The 21,697-nt window shown below is 46.4% G+C and overlaps 1 protein-coding gene across 1 annotated transcript in view; it reads right to left on the bottom strand.

The window, feature by feature from the left end:
- The window catches only part of EFCAB6 (EF-hand calcium binding domain 6), a 212,234-nt gene that overhangs the window by 156,531 nt on the left and 34,006 nt on the right, over positions 1-21,697 (bottom strand). The window contains exons 4-5 of the mRNA XM_081247831.1: positions 8,413-8,549; positions 4,126-4,238 (exon numbers count right to left, since the gene is read on the bottom strand). Of these exons, the coding sequence (XP_081103957.1) occupies positions 4,126-4,238; positions 8,413-8,549 (250 nt within the window). The remainder of the gene's footprint in view (positions 1-4,125; positions 4,239-8,412; positions 8,550-21,697) is intronic.

Genomic DNA, 21,697 nt, shown 5'->3' with positions numbered 1-21,697 from the left:
AATCACAAATGATTTCCCAGATTTATTTCCTAAAATGTCTGCAAATGAGCTCCACTCAAATTAAGCACAGCTGCAGTTAAACTGCTAGTCATCTGGAATTCCATTTCCTACCTCAAGAAAAAGAAGAAAAAGAAAAGAAAAGAAAAAAAGTAAGTGAAAAAAAGTAAGTCTCCCCCAGTGGACCCCCTCTGGCTACATGATAAAATACAAAACCAGCTCTTTAGAACGCAGTCTGGAATTCCGTGGCTTCAGTGGGCCTAGCATTTGAAACATGGGCTCTCAGAGCATAGAAGCTGTGAGAACCTCACTGAGAGACAAGGGAGCCACGCAGGTATCACTCGGTGAGGCAGGTCTCAGCCCCGGCTTTCTGATGCCTTGGTCCTGCACTTACTCTGCGCTGGGCACTGCTACTCTAATGGGGGCTTAGAGGACACACACAGCACGTCTAGGGAAACCCCTTGGTGCTCCGTAGACAGCACGCCAGGGTGGAGGGCAGAGGCGGGGCCGAGGCGTGAGGCCCGCCCCGGGGGAGCTCACCCCCAGTGCGGGACCTCCGCCGTACTGCTCTAGCTGCTTCTGCAGGCTGGCCAACAAACTCGATGAAGCCACATCCAGTGACTCTGCTCACATCACAGTTAGACCAGCTTTCGCTCTTCTGTGCAGCTGAATAATTCCTGCCGCCTTCCGATTTCCCCAAAATTTCCTCTGAAGGATTCTAGCTGATTTGAAATGGAGTAGAGAGGAAATCCAAAACTTAAGGGGGCAAGTATGTATTTCATAGGTGCAGCAAAAGGAATTCAGCCCCCAATGTCATTTCTTCATGTGCCCAAAGATTTGGTGCTCTTGACAAGCAAGGTCTTGATGGCGTCTTCAGAACAAAAGTAGCAAAAACAGAAATATGCAAAATTCACAGAAAACAAATATTGTTCCATGTATAGAAAAGTCACAGATAATGGGCTGCTGCAGATGAATGGAGACTCCCTTCTTACAGTACTTAATAAGAAGCAAAAGAAAAAAATAGTAAAAATTAGGAAAAGTAGTAAAAATAAAAAATACATGTATTTATTTATTAGCAAAGCAAATAAATAAATAAATTTACTAGCATAAACTGAAGCAAGAAGAAACTTAATATGGGCAGCCAGAAAGTTTTGCTTCCAGTTATGGTGGATTTGCTCATATTGAAGCAAACCTCCCAGCAGATAACAATTATAAACTCTAGCCAAAATATAAACAAAAAACTCTCTGAAGGCAATGGAGAGCAAATGACATAAACTGGAGTCAACCCTTGGAAAAATGGAGTTTCTTGTTATTTGGCCTTTTGCCTGAGGGCAGGCTTCACCTGGAACCTTATGCTAAGTGGCTGGAGTTTAGATATAAACCCAGGATCTTACTGGTTTTAGGAATCAAAAAAAGAGAATTCAGGACTACCACAGCAGCTAAAAAGTAAGGAGGGAAAGCACAAAAAGAAAGGCATAGCAGAGGATCCCCAAAGCCCGTGAAAAAACTCTGCCAAAATCACTGGCTAACACTGGGAACTATAGATGTGTAGAGCAGAAAACAAGATGCCCAGCTAAGGCTAAAACAGCAGAAAAAAGATCTCACGTGTTGACCCCCTCAGGGAAGACAAAGATAAGTCTTCTACTAAAGTAAACTGGCTACTAAAACAAAAACTTAAATTCTTCAGAGGAACATAACAGACTCCATAGTCTCTACAATGCAAAATTTACTATATCCAGGATAAATTCCAAAATTACTAGACATAGGCAGAAAAAAAAATCCCACAGGAAACTATGATCCATATTTTTTTAAAAAGGTAATCAATAAAGACCAAATCCTAAAATGACCTAGATGTTGAAATTAGCAGGTTAAAATTTGAAAGCATTTTAAAATTTAAATTTTTTAAATAAGTGTTTGAGAATATGAAGGAAAATATACTACTAATGAAATGAACAGATAGGTATTCTCAGAACAATAGAAGCTGAGCAACATATCCTGTATTTCCTTTGTTTGTTTGTTTTTTGGCCACACCACATGGCTTGCCTGTGTATATAGTGTATGTAAAAGTATGATGTATGACAGCAATATAACAAAGGACAGGAGAGAAGAATTCAGAAAATGCTTTTAAAGTCTATAATTCATGTGAATTAGTATAATATTATCTGAAGATAGATTCTGATTAGCTAAAGATGTATAATGGAATAAAAATACTCAATCAATCCAAATTTTTAAAAATTACACAAACTCTACAGGAAAAAAGTTGGGGGAAGGGGCTGGTGGATAGAGAAGGAAGGAAAGGAGCATAACACAAAAAGGCAAAGATCCCACCTTGGAAGAAAATGTAATTCAAGGTACAAAATTACTTAACAGAACATTTTAATAAGAACACGAATTCATTAAAACAAGAGCTCAATAACAAGATGGTAAAACAATAAAATGAGAGGGGAAAACAATATAGTAGGCCAAAGGAAACAACATTATAGAAGTAATTAATAAAGTGGACATAGCAAAGAGTAGCATAGACTAAAGTGAAAATCAAATTACAGGTATAGATAGCTAAAAGGCCTAAGATGATCCTTGTGAGTACAGAGGAAAAAGACAAAGAGAATAAAGCACTTCAAGATAATTTAGTCAACAGAGAAGACAAAAACAACTCAACATAAGGGTAGTTTGTATCACTGAAGTTAAACTGAAAAGTGGAACAGAAACTTTATTCAAAGATGTACAATATTACTAAAAAACAAACAAACAAACAAATCCTTGAAATGAAGAGAGAATTGAATTTTCAGGTTCTGGAAAATTGATGAAGAAAGCTGAACACCAAGACATTTCCTAGCTAAATTCATTTAGCACCCTGGAGTCAAGTTTTCTCATTTAAAAAAATGGTATAATAATACCCACCTCACAAAACTGTTGAGAGAAATAAAATTAAAATGAAGGTTTAAAAAGTAACTACATAGAGCACAATAAACAGATGCTTTTTAGTGTTATTTTTTATGTGACTTGTTTTGTGTCTTACCTGTCCTGTTAAAATATATATACATGTACACAGACATACAAACACACACACATACACACACATACACCCACGCACACATACTTCTTAAAGTTAGATTATTTTACTTGGCTTTGTACCCAATGAAGGATCTAGTAGTACAGGGACTTGCACATGAACTAACAAAATGTAAGGGATGAAAGCATCCTTGGAAGGTCATATTGTCTAGTAATTCCCAAAACTTGGAAGGCTTTGAAAAGTAGAGTCCTGGGGTCTGCTCTAAGCTATCTTGGTTAGTGAAACTGAGCTGAAATCTGAGAATTTCTCATTTTTAAGTTTGCTAGTCAGGCAGATCTGGGAATCATAGAAGGTATTAGTGCATATTTGCTGCAAAGAACTGCACTGAAACCAGACAGTGACAACCCATCTTGAATGAGCCAGTACACACGTGGTAAACCCCTGAGGCAAGAAACCGCTTGCCTCAAATGACCAAAGACCTGGAAGGGAGAATCTCTGATTGCATTTTTCATATATCCATCCTCGAGGAACTGGACCCCTGCTCTCTCCAGAACTGTGCAACTCTGGGCATTGTGTTCTAGAGGCTGGGATAAAGACTATCAGTGCGAGGAAAGTTTTTCCTTCTCAAGGTTGTATGCCTGCATGAGCCCGGCCTTACATGTCCAGTATAACCATATCATCTACTCAACTATTTGCCCTTTTGTATCAAGATTGTTCCCATCGTTAAAGGAGTAACATGTTCATTAACAAAAAATTTTGAAAACACAGAAGTAGCAGAAAGAATCAAACACCCAGAGACATATCACTTAAAGACAATCTATATTTTGGAATTTCTTTCCAATCATTTACTGATATTCCACATACATTTTCCATGTTATGATTAACTTTATGGAAATCATTGCTTGTGGATGCACATTTTACCATGTCTATAGGCTGTGACTCACTTAACCCTTTTCCTGTTGTTAGGCATTTATGTTATTCTTATAAATAAAGATACCATGACGGTCTTTGTGGATAATGCATTTTCCATATTTGAAAGTGTTTCCTTAGGACAGATTCACAGACGAGGAATTACCATGCAAGAGGATACTGAAATCATACTTTAAAATACTTACCTTGACTTCCCATAGAATATTTAAGGTTCAAGTCATTATTTGTACTGAGGTTCTTCAAAAGAACATTATAATCCACTGCAGTATCTTTATCAATGTTGTAGTGTTTTGCAAACCTAAAATGGAACTGTTCATTAGTATTCAGAAATTGTGATACAGAGAATCTAAATGAAGCAAGTTTTTTTTACTAAGGTATCCTTTACTCTGGGGTTGGTGTTAATTTTAATGTGTGTTTCTAGCTAGAGCTGGAATAAAGAAGTAAACCCTACGAAATGTTACTGTAAGATTTTAAAAATGCAGATACTCCTGAAACTAACACAATCAACTATACTTCAATTTGAAAATAAATAATTAATTTAAAATGCAAATATTTAGGAGGAGATCACTTCACTCTCTCTCTAGATGGCTGTGTACAGATCTGCGTGCAGAGGTACATCTCAGGACCCACTAAGGGAACGCCCCCTGCGTGCACCCCATAGGGTCTTCTCCCTTCTCTGGTGGGGGTGGCTGAGGAGCACCCCTGCAGTCAGACAGCAAAAGCAGGTCCCACTTCCTTTAATAATTGGGGGGAATGGATCTGGGCCATGAGTCAGCATAAAATTTCTGTAACCAGAGAAATCTAGAGCCGGTGGAGGAGAGAACATAGCCCACCTCCTTGACCAAGAATATCATTTCGCAGAGAGAAACTGTGCCCAGGATGGCGTATCGTGTTAAAGCAGTCAATGATGGGAGTGGGGGAGCTTTTCTTGGAGCATTTTAGGATGTCTATGCATAAAGAGAAATTTTGAAAACACTTAACCAAGGTCTCTCCCTGAAATACACTGAGATACTCTTTTTTTAAAGTTAAGATAAATACAATGCTTGGATTCTTTTTTCCTCTAAAATGAAATTACTATTATTCAAACCTGCCACTTGATAAATGGTTTTCTAGATGATTTCTGCATTATTACATTTATAAACAATTGACAGTTTTTAAATGTTTGGTTATATTATCTCCATATGTGTTGGTTTCTATAATTATCTAATTTCATGCTGCTTTCTAAAAATTTAGTAATTATCACTTAAAGTAGTTGTTATTTTTCTGTTTCCGAATTTAACAAAGAGTGATGTCATGTATTCATTTCGATGCATACCTTTTTTTCCACTTTGATGAATCTTGCCTATTGTTCTAGTAAGAAAAATTATCTTGAGATATGATAGCTGCCAGATGTTCATCTTGAAACTCCCTAAATAGCTCCATCTTTCATCCACAGACTCTGTCTGGCAAAAATAAGCTGTAAGCACGAGAACCCAGAAGGTGGCACCTAAAGTGTACCTTTTTGAGTTGCCGTCCTACAGAAAGTCCCGGCTACTCTGCAGCTCCAGGAAAATGTCAGGATACCGATAAAAATCTCATCACCAACTTTCCTATTTTTGGTGAAAATTCAGCATCCCTTCAAACTGGTATTGGCTCATAAGAGAATCCTGACCTTTCCTAATGCCCAGCCCACCGCATTCATAATACCTGCTACATAGTCACTGAGAACAGACAGACACAATTCCATGGTAATATTTCCTACGGATAAAATTCAAACATGAAGCCTCAGTACTTCTCGAGGATGCAGTATCTCCAAAGGCTTTTTTTAACAAGAATCAAGGCATGGGAGACAGAACCATTCCTAAGACACAGCAACCAAGGCCATTTTCCCAGGGACCTGAAGTGTGGGCAGGAGAACTCACACATGTGCAGACACCCAGGGCAAGACGGTCACATGGGAAAGCCGACTTCAGATGCAAAGGGAATGATGCCAATTGACCCACAAACCTCTCCAGCATCACCACCTAGAACTGTGCCTTGGGCTTCATTCATCTGCCCAGGCAGCAGGCTGAATTCTAGTGAGTTTGTTTGTTTGTTTGTTTCTTTGTTTTTCAAGGTCTCTCATAAATTATTTTACCCGGATTCAAATACTTTGTCCTGCAGGGCAATGGAGAGGAAAGTAGGGTGGTGTGAGATGGAAAAGGAAGAACAAAACCCAGCAGGTCTCGGGACACTCTGGCTAAGTATGGAACTTGGAGATAATCTTCTCCCCCGCTCCTTGTTTCCATAGGCTGGATGGTATTCTGTAGCCAGAAGAGAACTGTTTCCCAAAGAGTAAAGGGCACTCGTGGAATCTTTACGATTATGATAGCATCGATGTGAAACGAGCACCTACTGCGTGCCAGGTACATTGCAGGCGCAGAATCTTCACGCCAGCCTTGCAAGGTGGGCTCCTCGGTCCCCATTTCTTTAAGAGAGAGCCGAGTCTCAGAGAGGCCCAGGAGCTTCCCGAGGCCCCGCAACTAGAAAGGGCAGACACAGACCTGACCCCAAGCATGCCTGGCTTCAAAGCCCAGGCCACTCCTACCTCGCTGCACGCCAAAGGCTGATATTAAATAGAAAGCTGTTAGATAAAAAAAAGGATTCAAAACTGCATTGTGTTTCCTGCTCAAACACTAAAAAGGCAAAGTTAATACTGAAGCAGCTTCTCAAGGAAAGAGTATATTCTTGAGCTTCGATAAGAAAAGCTTTAAAGCAATTGAAGAAATGGTTACTTTTGATCTTCCGCTTTTCTATTCTGAAGGAAAGCAATTCTATTGTGTTAAGTTCCTCAAGCCTTATCATGCAAACAGTATTGTTTTTGAGGCTTAAAAAAAAATCTCAAATAAAAATTTGTGGAGTTCTTTACTATTCAATACTTGTGAGATGGGGAAACAGACAGTAACATTTTTTTATAGATTTACTAGGTTGGAAACTGCAGTGCCAAACGCAAGGTTTATTGTCAAATAAAACACTGTTTTGCTTTTTTTTTTTTTTTTTTTTTTTTTTTTTTTTTTTTTGCGGTATGTGGGCCTCTCATTGTTGTGGTCTCTCCCGTTGCGAAGCACAGGCTCCGGACGCGCAGGCTCAGCAGCCATGGCTCACGGGCCCAGCCGCTCCGCGGCATGTGGGATCTTCCCGGACTGGGGCACGAACCCGTGTCCCCTGCATCGGCAGGCGGACTCTCAACCACTGCGCCACCAGGGAAGCCCTGTTTTGCTTTTTGATTGCTTGTTTTAGAAGAGTGTTGCTTCTGTTCTATAATTGTGTGCACAAAATTATTTAATTTGTTTTGTTTGGATCTTATTCTGGACATTTTCCCAGTCGGAAAGATGTAAAAATTAAAACATCTATTATGTCTTTTATATTCTGAGGTGGGTTATAAGGAGAAAATAAAAAAGAAGAAGAAGAAAATATTCAAAATACTTGGAAATATCCATATTTTTAAAGTCTCCTTGCTTTTCAGACCCTGCAGTGCCTGTGAGGTTGTCACATGCCCTCTAGACTTGTTTTTGCTCCAGGAGCAGATTCTTCCACTAACAGAGGCAACATCGTCTTTATAACACTATGGAAGCAACCACAAAGGCCCATTTTAGTAGCGATTTATAACTGCGGTGTGATGTGAAACTCTTAGGCTCAGAGTGAAATCATCAGGCTTGGTACTTTTGTTAATGGCCCAGAGGATATTCAGAAAAGTGGGAAAAAGCAGGAAGAGGAGGAGTGCCTCTTGGCTGAGTACTATATAAATTAAGTTAAACACGGCCCCCCCTTCCAGTAGCTTCCATTCAATTCAAGTAGCCACAGAATCCAAGCATTTGGCTTTTCTGAATGATATGGAGTTTATTGGAGGCTCAAAAATATGTCTCTGCAGGCTTCCACACACTGCCCTCTAGTCAGGAGCAGGTGGCGGCTTTCAAACGCCAAGAATCAGCTAACGTCCCCCTGCTGCAATGCCCACCCTAAACTCAGCAACAAAGTCCTCAAAGGAAAATTAAGCTTCTGTTATTATGTCAGGATGGAGAGCCAATAGGGAGCACATCAACCAACGAATAAATCCTGAAATTTTTCATTCTTCTCCTAACCCCGGGCTTTGAGTAAAAGTCAACTGTGAACTGGAAACCCATGGGGTGGTGGGCGAAGTCCCAAGCAGGCAAAGAGAGACCACTGGTGATGGATGACTTAAATCATCGAGATGCGTTCAAAGCTGCAGGCCAGATGACTCTCACCTGCGGGGACTGGAGGAATTAGAACCGTTAGCTCTCACTTCGGAGAATTTGTGGAGAGCTTCACGAACATGGGAGAAATGCAGATTGAGGACCTCTTTTAAAAACAGTCAAGACAGAGAAGGCAGGAGGGATGGACGCTGCCTGGATCCAGTGAACCCAACAGGTCCCATTTTGAAATTGGCTGAAAGTCCTCCTGAGCAATCTCTCACCATACCTTCGTTTACTTACTTTTTGTATTCATCATCTTTCATCTTCAAACAGAAGGTCTCCAGAACCCTCCTCAGCGCATGTGGTTGGACCAGACCCATCTTGTTAACATCAATGAGCTTAAGGGCTTTGATAACAGTTTTAATGTTTTTGAAAATCTGTGTATAAAAAGAGATTTAGGAAAAGTCAAAAGATCCAGCATTAAAAATCAAGATGGTAATAAAAAAAAGTGAACGTGTTTAAATACTTCTTGTAAAATAAAATGTTTTCAAAGACTCACAGTCGTAGGTATTGCAAAATGACATATCTATGGAAAAAAGGACACTTTACATTTCTTGAATGTCTCAAAGCAATTTTCTCTGTAAATGGTCTTAGTAGGTTTAAAAAAAAAGAACTTTTTCTGATGTAAAGCGGTAAGTCTCATACACAATTCATTGCATTTTAGAGCCATATGAAAAATCTTTTTTGTTAATTGATACTTTAAAACCATAATTCTGGCATAGCTGGATTTGGACAATTTTTATTTTTCATAGCCATATGCAAACCATTTTTACTAGGAGCTGAAAAATATGAGTGTATATTTCAACCCCTCTGAATTTTTAAAAGATATTACAGAAAAGTTTTATAGTGATCTTTCCCAAATTCAGCAAATGCATATTTATTGGGCACACAGACCTGAAAGGCATTTGGTTAGGTCCCGTGGAGACGCGGGGCCGTGTGCCTGCCCTGAGCCACTTCTAGGTAAAGCAGAGAAACATCCGCCAGGGCTCACCCGTGCCAAGCACAGAGCCCTGTGACTGCACTCTCCTGAGCCACATGAAGGATGTACCGTTTCCCCACTTTCAGATAAAACCGAGGGTGGGGGAGGCCACATGAGTTGCCCATCATCACCTGGTTAGACGATAATGATGCTGGGGTTCAAACTCAAGTCCACCCCCAAACTGCACCTTCCGCAGAGCAGATAAGGCATGTAAATAAATATTCACCAAGATAGGAACCATGGGAACAAGAGCCAAACACCAGAGACAGACAAGCGAGGAGCTGTGGGTCTTCACACAAGAGAACAACACTTCCAGCAGAGCCACCTGGGAGGCTTCCTGCAGGAGGTGGCATCTGAGCCAGGAGGGGACCGGGGCAGGACAGGAAGGCACTGAGTACAGCTGGGAGTGAAGGGGGTTGTGGATGAAGGGTGATGAACGTCTGGTATGGCTGGATCCTGGGAGGTCTGACTCTGCATCCTGTACTAGATCACATCCAAGTCCAGCCCAGACTCGGAGGGAAATTAGTGCACCTTAAGGCAGGAGTTTAGGGAAGACTCTAAGATGAACAGGATTTTCCCTAGTTTCCTCAACGCCTCCTCTGACGGGTCCCTACACTGTCTCTGACCTGAAGGAGCCTCCTGCCAGCCCCCTTCCGGGGTGGCCGTCTTAAGGATCACGCAGGAGGAACCACTGAGCTGGACTCTGCCCCAGCTCCTCCCGGCTGGGTCATCTGCGGCCCTCCTGCCTCCGCCTCCCCGCCCCCCGGGGACGTTAACCGTCCTCTGACTCAGCTCCTGTCCTCCTCCCGTCCAGAGGTCACCTGCCTGCTCAAACTCACGCCTCGTCACCACTGACTGCCCTGCTCCAAAACAAAGTCCCACATCCAACGCCCCCCATCTTTCAGCCCGAACCCCAACACCCTCCTCCCCTCCGGGAGGTCCCTCTCCTTCTCACGCCTCCCCACGGCCCATCTTTACAGTGACCCGGTGCCTGTGTGCTTGACCGCCACCTCCCTCCTCCTGCCTCCCCGGTCTTGGCTAGACCCTAACCCTGGTCAGATCCAACTCACCGCCTCTTCCAAGCGCCTGATGCGGCCAGAGAGGACGGGCCATCGAGCACTCACCTGGGTCCCCTCACTCAAGACCATCAACCCTGCCAGCAGGCGCGCGTGGTGATGCTCGCCTGGGCGGTCCGCTCACCCGCCACCAGGCACCTTTCCCACCTTCTCTGCTCTCCGCCTCCCTTCCCACCCCGCCTCCTTCCTCTCCGCTGATAACCTTCCTCCTCACTTGCAGAGAAACCAGAAGCAACTGGACGGCAAGGCCCCGTGCTCCCCGACACGCCCAGCCTGTGTGCCTCCGCACCCGGCCACCCGGCCACCTGCCTCCGGTCCTGCGCGGGGCCGCCGCCGCTCTCGCGCCCATCAGGAACTGCTCGTGCCCCACTGTGCCCGGCTCTGAGCTCGTGTCCACGATGACGAACCATCTGAGAGGTGAGCCCTCCCTCCTCGCCCCGCCTCACCCCTGCCCCCAGACACTCCTTCCCTTTTGCAGAAATCCCCCCTCGCAAGCTGTCTGTGCACCCTGTCTCCAGCCTCTCTCCCCACACATCCTATCAGTTCTGTCTGCACCACTGCACAGAGACTGTGACCTTGTCAGGGCGACCCTGCCAGGCCTGGCGGCTCCTGGGCACCCATCTTGCTGTCTCCGCAGCAGCCCTCCTCCCAGCTCACCGCCCCTTCTTCCTGGACGTACGCCTCCCCCCGGCTTCCACACTCCCGCCCCGGGTTCTCCTCGGCTTTCTGGCTCGGGTTTGGCCTGGTCCCTGCCGGTCCCTCCTCATCTCCCGGCCTCTGAGCTCTGGGTACCTGCGGACTCGGGCCTCGGGGCTCCTGGCTTGTCTAAGCACACTCCCTCCCGGGCGGCCCAGGCCTGTAGCCTTAATGAGCAGCTGATGCCTCTCAGTGTCCGTCTCCAGCCCTGGCTCCTCCTCGGAGCCCCAGTCAGGACGTCCAGCTCTAGAGGCCAGCAGACGCCCAGCTTCGCCCCGTCCCACGGTGGCCGGGCCTTCCCGCCAGATTCTTCACTCACATCCCACGTCCAGGCTAGCCCGAGAGCCCAGCAGCCCTCCCTTCAGAACGTTTCCAGAACCCAGCCCAGTCTCTCCGCCTCACACCCTACTGGCTGGGCTGGTGCGACGGCTTCCCACTTGGGCCCCCAGTGTCCACGCCCGACCCCACAGCTGAGGCTCCAGCAGCAGCCAGGGTTCTGTGTAGCTAAGGCTGAGCACGCCCTCCAGTCGCTCTCGTCCCCTCCAGGTCAAAGGCCAGAGCCCCGCAGACAGGCTCCTGCCGGCCCTCCATCCCCCCAGCCGACCGCTGGCTCATTGCCTTCAGGCCACGATACGGTCTCTCTGCTTCTCGTGAGTGCCGGCTAGGCACCTCCTGCCTCAAGGCCTTTGCATTTGCTGTTCCTTCTGTCTGGAAACTTCTTCCCCAGACACCCACTGGCTCTGCCCTCACTTCCCGCAGGTCTTGGCGCAGATGTCATCTGACCCAAAAGGCCTTTCCTGATCCCACCCCCAGCACTCATCTTCTGCAGGGTACTTCCCACCAACGGATTTAATGCTTGTCTTTACTGTCTGTCTCTCCCTCTGGCAAGTGTGCTCCCTGAGAGCGGGGCCCTGTTCACTGCTTCACGCCGGGGTCTAGAACAGCCTCTGGCAGAGTGTACATGCTCAGTAAGCATGTGCTTGAGTAAATGAATGAATGAATCCATCTTCTTTTCACCTGCCTGGAAAAAAGCCACACTCTGAGGAAGCCTTGTTATATGTTGATGAACACACACCTCCTCGGGGCCAATCCTGAATGTAATAATGATTACATTCAATGTAATAAAGATTACAATAATACGATAATAGAACAAATGTGAATTGGATGTTTGCAAGGCCCTGTGCTGAACTGTACACACATCTCCCCCTTCTACTGACTAGAGAGCATTGGCTGAAACGAGCTTAATATTCAAAACCAGGAAGTCCAGGCAAGGAAGAGCTGGGAGAGCATCAGCTGGAGCGAAACCGCTCGTGCATGTCCACCCTCAGCTCCACCACTTTGTCTAAAAGCACAGGGCCCCAGCCGCAGAGAGCGCTTGCGCCTGTGGCCAGAAAAAACCCCTCGGTACTTCGTCTGCTGCCAAACCCTGATTCACCTCTTCTGGGAGCACATGAGGCGATGCGCTTTTTTAAAACCCAAAGTAACCCAGATGGACCCAGCGTGGAAAGCAGGGAAGCAGCAAATCTGGCACAGAACTCACACCCACCAGAGGTATGTCTCCAAGTTTCTTATCATTTGTCAGACTGAAGTTTGGCAAGATCTACATGGCGCTGCAGATGGTGAGGCTCATCAGAGGCCCCAGAGTTAGGGCCGTGGTGTGAAGACTTGTCCCACCCGGTGACGGTGACGGGAAAGAAGAAAAACACAAAGGAGTAAAAGGACCTGCCCCTGCGTCGCCCCGCTTCCCTCTCCCTTGGAAAGGGAGAAAAGGTGGGAGAGGAAACGCAGAGAGAGAAATCGGGATGGTGTGGGCAGCATCCAGCTCCTCTCTGGGCCAGCCAGACGTCTGCCATTTGGCTCCAACTGGGACACGTGTGCATTAAGAGCCACTGACTCTGAGCCTCCTGTTCCTCCCACCCCAGCCCCAGTTCTCACCCCCCAAGGCCCTGGGCTCCAGCCACACTGAGCTCCCTCGCTTCCCAAGCCCTCCGGGGTCTCTTCACCACGCCCAGAGCCCTGGACGATCTGACCCCCACCACCTCCTGACCTCACCCGCCAAGTCCCCTGGCCCTTTCCTGCTCCAGCCACACAGGCCTCCCTGCACATTCTCACACACACCAGGCGCGCTCAGCCGTTAGGGATTCTGCACGTCTGGCTCCCTCCGCTGGACGGCTCCCTGACGCCCTCATTCAGGTCTCGGTCACGTGCCACCTGCCCCGAGAGGCCTTCCCGATGACCTGCACAAAAACACACCCTCGTCCCTTTTCTCCTTCGCGTTCACCCACACCTGCACGTTTCATATTTCTGTCTCTGTTTATTGTCTTTCTTCTTCCATTGAAATGTAAATGCCACGGAAGGGGATTTGGTTTCATTTGCTGCTGTATCCTTAGGCTTACAACAGTCCCTGGACAGAGTGGATGCTCATAAATATTTGCACAGTGAGTTTACAGCCGTGTTGCTGCCCAAACGCCTTCCCGTCCGCTCCGGGGCAGGAGCTGGCGCCGTCTCTCCTGCTCTTCTGACTGCACTTCCATCCCGACACTGGCCCCCTGACCTCCATCTTGACATTTTGGTGAATTCCTGCCTGAAAGTGGTACCCAGCTCCTCCCCCGCAGGAGGGGACCTCCCTACTCCCTGCCTGGCCTCTGCTCTCCAGGAGCTCCAACCCCCTTCACTTCCCCACTGCTTCTCGGGAGGAGGGCTCAGAGAGGGCCAAATCCACGGAGAGAGGAGAAATGCTGCACAGCTCACGGGAGGAAAGGGGCCTCCTCCCAAATCTAGCTTCTCAGAAAGGAAAGCGTGGTCTTGCCCTGTGAGGACTCAGAGACCAGCTTGAGAAAGGTGCTCTCCTGGCCCAGCTCCAGCACCTGTGGTGGCCGAGCTCCCTTTCCTGCGTTCCAGGTGATGCAAACTCCTGCCTGCTGCCTGTTTTTATATGCCTGCAAGCTAAGAATGGCTTTTACATTTTTAAACGGTTGGAAAAAATCAAAAGAAGGATATTTTGTGACGTGTGAAAGTTATCTGAGTTTCAAGTTTCAGGATCCAAAAGTAAATTTTATTGGCGCTCAGCCATGCCCCGTTCATTTATGTAAATGAGTTGCCTCGGCTGCTTCCCCTACAGGGGCAGAGCTGAGTAGTCAGACTGAGCAGTCTGGCTGGCCAAAATACAAATATTTACCATCTTCACAGAAAAAGTTCACAACCCCTGTTCCACTCCCTCCCATGCAACCCCAGACATCTGAGTGGGTGGTAGGTGTCAGGCAGCTTCAGGTGCACAAACACGGAAGCAATGAGGATTTAAAAAGAAAACCAAAACAATAGCTAATTATGATGTTAAGGCTCAAGAGGCAGGAAATGGCCTGAGGCCCCTGAAGACCTGCCCTCAAGTCTTCTCTTCCCCGCCACCTGCCCCAGACCCAGTCCCCGCTCCATCCTGGGCAGCCAGGGGCCCAGCCAGGAGACACTTCCCCCGACCCATGCTCTGAGCCCTGCGCCAGGCTTAGGAGTGCGCCGCCCTGCCCGGCCCCCTGGTAGACCCCCCATCTCCCTGCGGCACCCCAGGCCCCCACGGCCCCCAGGCTCCCCCTGCAGCACCACAGACCCTGCGAGAAGGGCAGCATCTGACCCTCTTCTTTTCCTCAGAGCCCCCATCTGGGGAGATGACTGAGCCCTGGGGATGAATCAGAACCAAGCAATCTAGGGAAGTGAACCACAGTGAAGATGCACTAAAAGGTTCGCTTCTTGCATCTGGACAGCAGGGCTAGGAAAAAGCAGGCTAGAAAGCCTAAAAGTTCTGAAGTATGGCTACATAAACCAGGACTTGTTCACCTAACATTTCAAGAAAAGGAAAAAAAAGCCCCATTTCACACAAGAATACAAAAGGAGGAAGTGATTACTGAAAAGGAAGTGATAGGAGCAGAATTAAATTAAAACTTTCCCCAAAAGATTTAGATGAATTCATGGAGGGCAGACTCACAAGTGTTACTACATGGAGCAGAGAATATCTGTCCTGAAGAGTAAAGCCAGGGAGGGAGTAGGGAACAGAAACCTCCTCCAGATACAGAAAACTACAGAAAGCACCCCGGGCTGCCATCGTTTGGGTAACCTTGGAACAGTGACCTGACTCTTCCTAACTTCAGTTTCCTCGTCTGTGAAATGAGAATGAAGAAGGGCACTGTATCAGCGTGTGCAGATAAAATGAGCTCACGTGGACATCCCTGGCAGCGCAGTGGTTAAGAATCTGCCTGCCAATGCAGGGGACACAGGTTCAGTCCTTGGTCTGGGAAGATTCCACATGCCGCAGAGCAATTAAGCCCGTGCGCCACAACTACTGAGCCTGTGCTCTAGAGCCCGCGAGCCATAACTACTGAGCCGGCGTACTACAACTACTGAAGCCCGTACGCCTAGAGCCCGTGCTCCACATCAAGAGAAGCCACTGCAGTGAGAAGCCTGCGCACGGCAACGAAGAGTAGCCCCTGCTCGCCACAACTAGAGAAAGCCCGCACACAGCAACAAAGACCCAATACACAGCCAAAAATAAAATATAAATAAATAAATAAATTTATAAGAAAGAAAGAAAGAAAGAAAAAAATGGGTAGGTATAGTAGAATTTCATCAAAATTCATTAAAAAAAAAAAAGAAATGAGCTCATGTGTGCAGGTACCTCACAGGGAACATACTCAATAGATGGTGGTCTGATAGGAATTGCTGATCAGGACCGAAGGCTGAGGACAGAGATATAAATAACCAGATAACCACACACACATGCTGGAGAATAGTAACTGGCAGAACCAGCACTAATCCCCCCACACCAGCCAGCTCCTCTACCTCTTTCAGAAAGTCTTGAGTGGACAGGAGTCCAGGGCCAAGAACAGGGCCTGGATCAACAAATAAGTGTTAAGTGGATGAATGTATGGATGATGGATGGATGGATGGATGGACGGATGGGTGGATGGATAGATAGATGGATGGACAGAAGGACAGAAGGAAGGATGGATGGATGGATAATGGATGGATGCATGCATGCATGGATAAGTGATAGATGGATGAACAGATGAACAGATGGATGGATGGATGGATGGACAGATGGATAGATGGGTGATTGCAGCATTCATGGGGAAGGAGCTTTGGTGAGCCAATGAAATCCTTGTACAGACAGGACAGGTGCCTGCAGAACGGCAGATAGGCATGTCATTTCTGTGGACACAGTGATCTGCTCTACACCTTCCTGGGGGAAGAAACTTAGAATTGAACAGAAATAGCAGAGCAGGAGGGGAAGATTAGAGTGGTCTACCTGCCTATTGTTGGCATGGACAGGACATGTGAATTTTCCATGAGTTAAGTGGAGAACAAGAAAGGTAGAAGGCTAACAATGAAGTATCAGAAAGAGAAATTAAGGAAACAACCCCACTTACCATCACATCAAAAAGAATAAAACACCTAGGAATAAACCTATCTCAGGAGGCAAAAGATCTGTACTCCAAAAACTATAAGACACTGATGAAAGAAATTGAAGATGACACAAACAGATGGAAAGATATACCATGTTCTTGGATTGGAAGAAGCAATATTGTTAAAATGACCATACTACCCAAGGCAATCTACAGATTCAATGCAATCCCTATCAAAATACCAATGGCATTTTTCACAGAACTAGAACAAATAATTTTAACATTTGTATGGAAACAAAAATGACCCTCAAACAGTCTTGAGAGAGAAAAACAGAACTGGAGGAATCATACTCCCTGACTTCAGACTATACTACAAAGCTACAGTAATCAAAACAGTATGGTACTGACACAAAAACAGACTGATAGATCAATGGAACAGGAGAGAGAGCCCTGAAATAAACCCACACACTTATGGTCAATCTATGACAAAAGAGGCAAGAATATACAGTGGAGAAAAGACTGTCTCTTCAATAAGTGGTGCTGGGAAAACTGGACAGTTACATTTAAAAGAATGAAATTAGAACATTCTCTAACACCATATACAAAAATAAACTCAAAATAGATTAAAGACCTAAGTGTAAGACTGGATGCTATAAAACTCCTTGAGGAAATCATAGGCAGAACACTCACTGACATAAACTGCAGCAATATTTTTTGGATCCATCTCCTAAAGCAAAGGAAATAATAACAAAAATAAACAATTGGGACCTAATTAAACTTAGAAGCTTTTGTACAGCAAAGGAAACCATCAACAAAACAAAAAGACAACCTACTGAATGGGAGAAAATATTTGCAAATGATATGACTGATAAGGGATTAATATCCGACATACATAAACAGCGCATACAGCTCAACATCAAAAAAACAAACAACCCGATTAAAAAATGGGCAGAAGAATTGAGTAGGCATTTTTCCAAAGAGGAAATACAGATGGCCAACAGGCACATAAAAAGATGCTCAACATCGCTAATCAGCAGGGAAATGCAAATCAAACCCACAATGAGAAATCACCTCACACCTGTCAGAATGGCTATCATCAAAAAGAACACAAATAAAAAATGTTGGTGAGGATGTGGAGAAAAGTGAACTCTCCCATTGTTGGTGGGAAGGTAAATCGGTGCACTATGGAAAACAGTATGGAGGTTTCTCAAAAAAAAAAAAAAGAAAGAAAGAAATAGAACTACCATATGACGCAGTAATTCCATTCCTTGGTATATAACCCAAAAAACCAAAAACACTAATTCGAAAAGATACACGCACCCCAATGTCCATAGCAGCATTATTTGTAATTGCCAAGATATGGAAGGAACCTAAGTATCCATCAACAGATGAGTGGCTAAAGAAGGTGTGGTATATACAATATATACAATGGAATACTACTCAGCCATTAAAAAGAATGAAATTTTGCCATCTGCAGCAACATGGATGGATTTGGAGGGCATTATACTAAGTGAAATGAGTCAAATAGAGAAAGACAAATACTGTACAATATCGCTTACATGTGGAATCCAAAAAATACAACAAACTAGTGAATATAGCAAGAAAGAAGCAGACTCACAAATATAGAGAACAAACTAGTGGTTACCAGTGGGGAGAGGGGAGGGGCAACACAGGGGAAGGGAAGTGGGAGGTACAAACTATTGGGCGTAAGAGAGGCTCAAGGACATATTGTACAACACAGGAAAATAGCCAATATTTTGTAATAACTGTAAATGGAAAGTAACCTTTAAAATTTGTATTAAAATTTTTTTTCAAAAGAAAAAGAAAGGCAGAAGGCTTGAGCTGTCCTGCTCCCAGGGCTGCTCCTCAAGTGAGGGGACAACACACAGCACGAGAAGGCGAGGGGGACCACCGGCAGGAGGGCTGAGGAGGTGCAGGGGGTTAGGCCAGAGCTGCTCGTCACCAGAAAACCACAGAGTTTGGAGGCCCCCAAAACACTGCCCTAGTAACTCCCCATGTGCCCCACGAGATCAGCCTTTACCTGCTCCCCACAGAGGACACCAGTGAAGGGAGAAGGAGGCCAGCTCCCCTTCCTCAGCCCTCGTCACGGATCCCACGAACCGGGGAGGAAGGAAGCAGAAGGAGGGAGAGAGTCGCCGACGAACCGGCAGCCCCCCTGGCCCACCCCCTCCCCCCCGGGGCCCGTGGAGCTCGAAGGAGGGAGCAGCGGCCAGCTGAGCTGCATCTGAGCTCCGGGTTTAAAACTGGACTAGTCTACGCTGGGCTTGTTCTACCTGAACGTGACCAGAGAGCCGTGGGATCTGCTAAGACAGCCTTCGGGGACGAGGAAGGCAGATGCGCCCACGCCTGCGTAAGAAGCAAAGAATCAAACTGCTTCATATTTGTACCCCACTGAGTTCAGATGGTTCAGTAAACTGCTAACAGTGGATGTGATTCTTACTCTATAGTTCTTTGTTTAAAATTCTTTTTATAGCACTGGGAGCTCCAGGAAGGTAAGCTGTGAACCCAAATAAATATGACCACCCAGACTTGAAAGGAGGTGAGAAAAGGCCTAAGGTTTCCTCCCTGGAGCCCAGAATTCCCCGTCTCCAGGCCTGGCTCTGGTGGGGCCCCTCCCGGGGGAAGGCAAACCTTCCTCAGGCCAGAGGGCAACCTGCACCATGCTATCCAAATTGGCTCCTGATTCGCTGTTTTCTGTTCCCTCCTCACCTGGAGCCACCTTCCTCACCTGGTTTCTAGCAGCAGGGGGTCGGGGACGGCAGCCCACCCGCCCCCCTGCGGACTGAGACGCAGGGGAGGGGGCCTCTGGCCGCCCCTCTGTCTTGGCTCCGCAACAAAACGCAGGGTTCGGCAGCCACTGCTGTCAGTCTGGCACCTTTCTGTCACCACGACTAAACTCATTTTAAATTTAAGGAGTACATTTTAAAAATTGAAGCCAAGAAAAAGGATTTCTCTTACAATAAACACATCAATGCTCATTTTCCTTATTATTCTACTTTTGGTTATTTCGTATAAAATCTTTAATTAAAGTTTTTCTTTGAAATTGTCATTATCAACCCAGAAGAAAGAAAGGGGGAAAAAAAGAACAACACAGCTGTGCAGCTATGAAGCACTATTCAGGACTAAATGAACTGGAACGGAATAAGTAGCCTGACTGTTATGTTCTTGGTTTTGGCTGTGTATTCTCAACAGCAGTCTAACTTGTCACTTTATATCGATTCCATCTGTTTACACTCTGCAGAGTATTGGCTTCCTACCGTGAACATTTCCTATTTACCAGCTGGTAGAGATGGTCCAAACCAGATAGGAAAAAATTAGACTACATTCAGAACCTCATAAACACAAACTTTCAATCTGGGGACGCCGTGTGGACGGAGCGGCGCTGGCACTGCTCCCCTTTCACAAAGGGGCTGACTTCCGCTCCCGGCTCCGATGCTGCGCCCCCAGGCCGAGGACTAGGCATTGAAGTATTGAACAGATGCAAACCCTGCCTTTACCACAGACTGAATAAGCTCACATAAAGAGACATCTAATGGAGACGCACGAAAACAGAGAAACAGGGAGCAGACTAAAAAAGAGCTACAGCAACCTAAAAGTCATAGTTGCTATGACAGAGCAAAAATCCAAAAATCTGATTTGGGGTTTCCTTGCAGCCACAGTGAAAAGGGAAACTTCCTGTTCTATACACCACAGGCCACATATACCTCCCCCTACATTTGATTTTCATTTTTAAAATGCCCGCCTGCCACAAGTAGCTTAAAGTCGTCTACTAAGAAATTCTAGCTACTCACTGAACTTCTGACACAGCTATGAAAATAAGCCCCAAGTCTAAATACCTAGGGCTTTAAAAAGGCTGCCAAATCAAGGAGAAATATTTCCCATCTCTCCTTCTTTCTAACCTAGCCCACACTCATAGGATGGAAGCTTCTCCCCAGGCACCACAGGCCAAGAATACTGAGGCCCCTGTCACCCCGACCCCTGACCACTCATAGAACAGAGCTGCACACCAGGAGGGGCAAGCCGATCCCCTCCCAGGAACTCCATGGCATCCCTCACACAGCAGAGGCGCTCAGCAAATGCAGGCTGACGGTGATGGTGAGGGGCTGACTACTTCCAGGGCCTGGGGACAGGTACCCCCGATTCCAGCTGCTCTCCCATCAGGTGCATCCATTACTCTGCTGACACCATCTCCTAAATTCCTCCTGTCTCATGTCATCATCCCCTATCAGAAGCCTTCAGTGAACTGCCACCATCAGCACCACCCTTTGCCCCATGCTTTAGGGTTAATGCCTCCACCTTCTTCTCCAGCCTGCATTTCAAAATGGCTCTGTCCTGGGGCTTCCCTGGTGGCGCAGTGGTTGAGAGTCTGCCTGCCGATGCAGGGGACACGGGTTCATGCCCTGGTCCACGAAGATCCCACATGCCGCGGAGCGGCTAGGCCCGTGCGCCATGGCCGCTGAGCCTGTGCGTCCGGAGCCTGTGCTCCGCAACGGAAGAGGCCACAACAGTGAGAGGCCTGTGTAATGCAAAAAAAAAAAAAAAAAGGCTCTGTCCTCTGTTCTATCTTGCCTGAGAAACAGAACTCCCCACAGAAGCGTCACAGAGTTGGTGTCCCCGCCCCGGCCACATCTCCACTGCCTTCAGCTCCGCGTCCTCTCCTTCCACCAGGCTGCAATCCTGAAAGCTGTCCCGAGTCCCACCCTCTGCCCCGTCCTCAGCACACACTGACAGCCCAGCCACAGTCCAACTCAAGCTCCAGTCTCAGCTTTCTCGTCAAGCTTTTCCTGGCCACTCCAATTACTGTGAACTTTTCCTGCAGAGCCTTATTTACTCGCCCTGTAAAAGTATTTACTGAGCTCACATTAGGTGCTCAACATGTTCTGTTTGAAAACATAGGATCTGTTTAAGGCACTAAAGTTCCAACAGTGAGCGACAGAGAAGGTGCCCACTCCCAGGGAACATATTTCCTAGTAATGAACAAGTAAACAAAAAAAACCCTCAGGATGTTTTAAGTGCTGAGGAATTTTAGAGTGTAGTCCAAAGAATTTCCAGCGGGGGAGACCTCTCATGCTGAGTGCCAAAAGCCAGGTTTTTGTCTGACGTTTATTCAGCAGGTGACCAGAAGCCACGGGGCATCTTAACCAACAGGGTCTGATGAGATCTGACTCATGTTTTGAACAGATAGCTCTGATGTCATGTGAAACGGAGGCTGTAAGAGGCAAGAACAGGAACAGGAAGGGCAGTCCAGGGGTTACTGACAGTGCCCAGGGTGGAGATCCAGCGGCAGTGGGGATGCAGAGAGGTGGATGGGCTCAGGATATGGCACAGGATGCAGCCGACAGGACTTGCCAGTGGACTGGACT

The sequence above is a fragment of the Mesoplodon bidens genome, assembly GCF_964165515.1.
Source record: "Mesoplodon bidens genome assembly, chromosome: 11".
Lineage (NCBI taxonomy): Eukaryota > Metazoa > Chordata > Mammalia > Artiodactyla > Ziphiidae > Mesoplodon > Mesoplodon bidens.
Note: the sequence above shows the minus strand (reverse complement) of the source record. Positions and strands in the feature narration are given on the sequence as shown.